Genomic DNA, 6000 nt, shown 5'->3' on the forward strand with positions numbered 1-6000 from the left:
CCCTAGAGGAAGCTTGGGTCTTTGACTGAAGTAACAACTGAGCAAGGCCTCAGCATGGTGGTGGGAGATCTACACTTATTGCAGAGAGAGGAGAAAATAGGTCTTTACTCCTTTTTCCTCTGCAACTTATTGCTTTTATTGCTATAATTTCTTTTATGGGTTTTAAGTGCTTGTAAGTGTGTTCCTGTGGCTGCCAAGCAGTCTGGCTAGCATCGTGGAGCTGCTGTCCCCATGAGCATGTGCAGTAGGTGCCAAGTGGCTGGCAGGACAGGGCACCCTGCAAATGTGCTCTGGCTTCTTGCAACCTGAAGCACTACTGCCTGTGGCCAAATGGGCCCCTTGGGGACTGCTCCTCTTTGTGGGCCCCCAAGACCCTTCTCTGGGCTGAGGTATGCACTCCACCACAACTGCAGAGGACGTGGTATGGGTAGCAAGGTAGAATAGCAATTCTTAAATTCCCTTTAAACAAAGTAAAAATAAAGCCTTTAAGTTGGTGGTTCTTGCTAGACTGGCACTTTGCAGACTGTGGCAGGTCTTCGTTCACCCTGCTTTTGCAAACCTTTCCCCTGCCAAGGAGCTGAGTGAGGGGAGGGTGTTCATGGCAAGAGGCTTGGAAGTGCTGCTGAGTAGGCAACCTGCACATTGCACAATGAGCAGGGATCTTCACAATGCTGAAAGGTTAATTTTATACTAGTGAAAACCTGCCATCTACTCAGGATGCTTTTTTTTAAGCTACTGTTTAAGCTTTACATCTGTTCCATTGACACTTCTAGCTGGGGAAAAAAAAGTACTTTTTAAAAAAATAGTATTTTGAACAGGTGCAGTGCCTTTGATCAAAGTCCATAGGGTACATGCTCAGCCTGCATCACGTGGGACATGTTTCTCATAATTTCAGTATCCCTTTTGAGCCTGAAGAGTGCAAAAAAAAGGAGGAAAAAAAAGAAAAAGAAAAAAAGAAAGAAAAAACTAAGTGTGAGAGTTAGGAATGAGATCAATGAGCAACAATACTTAGTAGTTAAATGTACCTCGTTTCAATGAACTATTTATGAATTAGTGCTCTAATGAGAACTTCTCCCCTTCCATTTTGCAATTTCAATGGAGAAAATTTGCATATTTGCAATTTCTTCCTCTGATGTGTGCTTAAGTGAATAATTCATCCATTACAATGAATTTGGAAGACTCTTGAGTGTATCTGTCAAAGAGTTCAGATTTATGGCTTCAACCTGTGTTTAGCTTGTAATTAATATGGACTTCCACATTTTCTCTTCCAGAAAAATATCCTATTAGTCATGATGGCTGAATGTTCCATATTTGGGCAATAATTCAGTTTCTTCTGAACTACCATCAAAATCAAGTCACACTTGTCCAGACTGAACTTAACTCCACAGGTAAGGAACAGATTGCATGTTCTGTGCTTGGAAATTGTATTTTTCCATACATTGATTCCCCTTTTAAGTTGCAAAATGGTGTTTAGGTGGATGGAGCAAAGTAGAAGTGAGCGTGCACTGAAATGCAGGTGTCTGTGCTGGTAGAAGTCTCTGCCTTGGTCTGTGTCTTGTTGACCACAGCCTTAGGAAGTCTGCCTGCAGAGCACTGATGATGCAGCTGGGTATCGCGAGCGAGATGCTATGAGCATCTGCTATTTTCTGCTGTGGGAAGAACCAGAGTGCAACTGTTGCTTCACAACCCCAGGCAGTTTAAGGCAAATGTGGCTATGGTTGTGTTGGAAGTAGCTCCTTCAAATAGCAAATGTAGTGTCTGAGGTATGATCTTGTGCTAGAACTAGGGTGAGATTCACGGCATGGAATGTGTCTTATTGGAGAATGACCCTCCTGCCTGCTGTCCCCTGACAAGGAGCATTAAACTCTGCCAACTTCTCAGAACAACTTTGGCAACAACCCAAAACAGGGAGAAGGCTGCACAGCTCAGCAGCCAAATCTGTTTAGTAGTTTAGAAACCTGAAGAGTGACCTCCTATGCAGTAAAGCAAGCTGATTCCAAAAGACCGATTATGCCTTGCTTAATTCCTCCTAAAGAATGCCACTATCGGTGCAGACCCTGGAACTGCAACCCCTTCCCAAGAAAATATCAGCCTCAACAGTGGAACTTGAAAAAGTTATCTATGCAAGGAATTCAAACTTCAGGCACTCAAATTGCAGAGCATGAGATGGATGGAAAACTGATTCAAGAATCATGCCATTCATGGAGATCATGTTTTGTGGGTTGGCTACTTGCATTTTCCCATTTTTCTAGTATTGAGAAGGAGAGATGAGACTAGTGCTGGAAAGTGCAGGGTGTGTGGTAAGCCAGGCATGAGGGGCTACTCCCCCTCCCCAGTGACCCCAGCATGGGTCTCCTTCCCCAGCTCCACTTGGCTGGTGCCTCCCACCTCTAAGGCTCCTTAAGCATCTCCCTCCCCAGCACAGCCTTGTCCTCCAGTGCATGCAGGGGCCATCCTGCATGCAGAAGAGCCCCAAACAAGTGTCCTGCAAATGTGCTGTGGGTATCATTTTTGTTCAGTTTTGCATTATCAAACTTCCTTGGCTCTTTCTCTTGGAAACTTTTACAATTCTCTACTTGGCTGGAAAAGATGACTGCAGCAAACCCAAATTAGGAATAAATTATACAACAACTTTACATTTTTCTTGCAAAGGAAAACTGTGGCAAGAGCTCAGAAAGCATCTCCTTCCTATGCCCCTCTAGGAAGCCATATAGTGAAAGGCCACTGAGTTCATCCATGTTTTCAAGTCTATAAAAGTTCTGGCATGGAGAACGCACTCCCACCTGGGCCATGCAATGGCTCTCAACTCCCTCTTCCCTAGTATGTGATTGCTGCAAAATACAAGAATAAGCAGCTGCAATATGCAATCCAAACATTTAGAAAAAGCTCAAAAAGGTGCATCTGCATGGCCAGGCACTGACATATGTGCATCTATTTTCACAACGAATGGCCAGAGCAACTTCTACTTAAACATCGCAGTATGGTCTAACAGGGACTATTGCATTTCCACAGCATTTTTGTAATATTAAATTCTCCAGCTCCCCCCACCATCACTTCCCTTGCAGGACACAAGGCAAAGCAACTCCTGAATACTCAAACTTAAAAAGCAAGATCAAGCTTTCACCACATTTTTTTTTAAGCAAACACACACACTGTCCTCTACCCAAATATTCCCCCTCTCACTCCATCTGGAGTGCAGAGCCCTTGCTCCTAAATGCTAAATTAAGCAGTCTTCTGCATACTCTTAGCGATCTGGTGTTACAAACCACACTGCTGCCTCTGACCAAAAGTTACCAAATATTAAGGAGGACAAATCGGTGGAAAATGATCTCAGTCCTGGCACAAGAACAATACTTTCCCATGGAAACATAGGTATATATTTAATTCCCAGTAACTCCACTCAAGTTTCACCTTTCATCTCTTCCATAGACTTCTTTAAAAGTTTCATTTAATTTTGCACTTGAAATTATCTGCAATTCGCATGCATTGTGCCCATTTTGCGTGCATATATACAGTAGCGAATGCATCTGCTCTTCAACACCCTTTATCTGTCCTGACTGTGCAAAAGGCAAAAAGGGCTCAGTAATCCCCGCAGAAGAATTCAAATAACGTCAATGCACAGCTGAACTGCAAGCCCTGCCTTACAGGAACTGTGTGTGTGAGTGTGTGTGTGTCTGCAAAAAGGCACATACTAAACAGGAAATGCAACTGAGAGCCATTGAAAGCCTCAAACTTCAAAATGCAATTGCATCCCGAAAAATGCATGCATGCACTTAAAAATGCATGCACGACTTCTTGCATATTTGCAACGAACAGAAGTAGGAGCCTTACCTCTCGACTGAGACATTTTCCCCTTTGCTTTGATGGGGGAGGGGAGCACAAAAGACTTTGCCTTGCCTCTCTTCTGGAGCTAGTTTTGCAACAAAGATGCAAACTGCAAGCGCTCAATCTTCATGCAACTGGAGTTTTCCTGACTTGCTGCAGCAGGTCTCCTTGCAGCGGGGGGCCGTGCAATTGCACGCGTTGCAGGGCAGCTTGCAAAGTGTGGGGGGGGCTTTTTTTCCTTCCCCCCCGCTTGCAATGGTAGGGAAGGCTCTGCTGCACCTACATGATGGGCCAGGGCTGGCAGCTAAAAGCTCCAAACTTGGATCGGGGGAGCGCAGTGCGCAGGCGCGCTCCCGACGGGCGCCGCGCCGCCTCCTGGGGCTTGTAGTCGGCGGGCGCGCGCGCGCGCGTCGCTTCCTGCAGGGGCCGCTGCGCGGGCGCGGAGCCTGCGCGCGGCGGCGGCGGCGCCGCCTCCGCCGGGGGCGCGTTTTCGGGCGGGTTAATGTCTTCAGTGCGCGCGGCGCCTGGCCTCCCCGACGCCCTCCGCTGCGGCCAGCGGGCAGTTCACCTTTATTTATTTTTATTTTTTATTAATAAATCTAACTCCCTGCCCCCCCCCTTTTTTTTTTTAATAGTAACGCGGCTCTGCTGGGCAGCGCGGGCGCGCGGCCCCTCCCGCGACGCGCCGGCCGGCGCTTTGCGCTCATCCAACGCTGAGCGTGTTACGCGGTTACGCCGAGCACGGCGGCATCCTGCAACTCTTACACGCGTTATATAATATTAACAATTTCCTAATCTTTTTTTTTTTTTTTTTCCCTTGCAGGTAGAGCAAATGTTGCAAGTTTATCCTAAGCCTGAAAGGGAATAAATATTATAGGAGGTGGCGATTTTGCTGTCGGAGCCACGACGGTCAGTCTGGCCCCGGTGGGCCCGCAGCGGTTTTCACGCGGTACTTTCAGCGTGGTGGGTAGCAGCATCTCCCAGCAGGGTGGACAGCAATCAGGACTTTGGTGGTAGGCTGAAGTGTGTTAGATGAGCAGTGGCATGCGTGCCCCCCTTCCGTACCTAGGGACCCCACTTTAAAAAAGCCCCTAAAGAAAAGATAGGCCTTCTTATAGCAGTACTTTAACTATGTTTTGTTACAGGAACACTGCACGGGGAAAAAATAAGAAAGCGAGGGGAAGAGATGCAGAGAAATAGGCTCTTAAAAAAAAATACAGCTAAACTAGTGGCAGAGACGTCTGTTTACACCCCAGCAAAATATTTATGCTGAAGGTATAAAATTGTACTTTAAAAAATAAGTTCCACTGAGAACACGTCTAATTATAAGCAGTGATACTAGTGCCTCTTTCATGGGCTGGAAAATGTGTATTGTAGCAGATTTTTATACTGCAACCTCACACTGTTTTGTTTCCCAGTGTGCCCCTAGTGACTGAGATCATAATAGGCTGTAGTTTATCAGGATTTTGCCATTTTTAGCTGTAAGGGCTGAAGTCTAAAGAAGACTAACCCTCAATTAGTGATATGTTTGTAAAACTTTCTAATGGTGAGAGTGATTGTTTGGGGTGAGAGAAATATGCTGCTCTATTTGATCTTTCATGCCAAACTTCCAACTAGAGCAGATCTTTATAGCCAAGCAATAAATCCCTGAAATGAAAGGTTTACGATGGAAATGCTGACAAACCCTTAACTAACACATTACAAATGGCAGTGTTACAATTCAGTAGCTATAAGCTAAATTAGCAGCAGCATGGGTAGCCCTCAACGATTGCCTTAGCAAGCCAGCTGCATTTTGTGGATGTTACCTGTATGAGGATGTCTAGTGAAGCTGTTTTTTTTTAATTTGACTTGTAATCTTTCTAAAGAGTGGTGGTTAGGCTAACTTGCATGTAGGGGCAAAATAAGTGCTATTCATGAAGAATTTTTTGGATGGCCATTCGAAGAACATCCATCAAGCAAGAACAAGAACCCAGTTGTTTTAACGCATTTTTTCCTATAGAGGGTGGGGTCCTTTTTCTTTGCAGTTTTGCAAAGCGTTCTGCTTGCCCCCTCACTGGCTGGCAGACAAAGTCACACGTTTCAGGATGTCTCCATTGCACCCAGCAAAACACAAACACGGTGAATTGTTGAAACGTAGATTTTAATTGTTTTTACGTCATCTCTATTCCCACTACC

General features: G+C 45.4%; 1 protein-coding gene across 1 annotated transcript in view; it reads right to left on the reverse strand.

Annotated features, from left to right (window-relative positions):
* The window catches only part of MAP2K6 (mitogen-activated protein kinase kinase 6), a 42490-nt gene extending 38381 nt beyond the window's left edge, over positions 1–4109 (reverse strand). The window contains exon 1 of the mRNA XM_062591609.1: positions 3832–4109. Within this exon, the coding sequence (XP_062447593.1) occupies positions 3832–3847 (16 nt within the window). The 5' untranslated portion in view covers positions 3848–4109. The remainder of the gene's footprint in view (positions 1–3831) is intronic.
* Positions 4110–6000: the final 1891 nt, after the last annotated feature.

The sequence above is a fragment of the Rhea pennata genome, chromosome 19 (assembly GCF_028389875.1).
Source record: "Rhea pennata isolate bPtePen1 chromosome 19, bPtePen1.pri, whole genome shotgun sequence".
NCBI classification, from domain to species: Eukaryota; Metazoa; Chordata; class Aves; order Rheiformes; family Rheidae; genus Rhea; species Rhea pennata.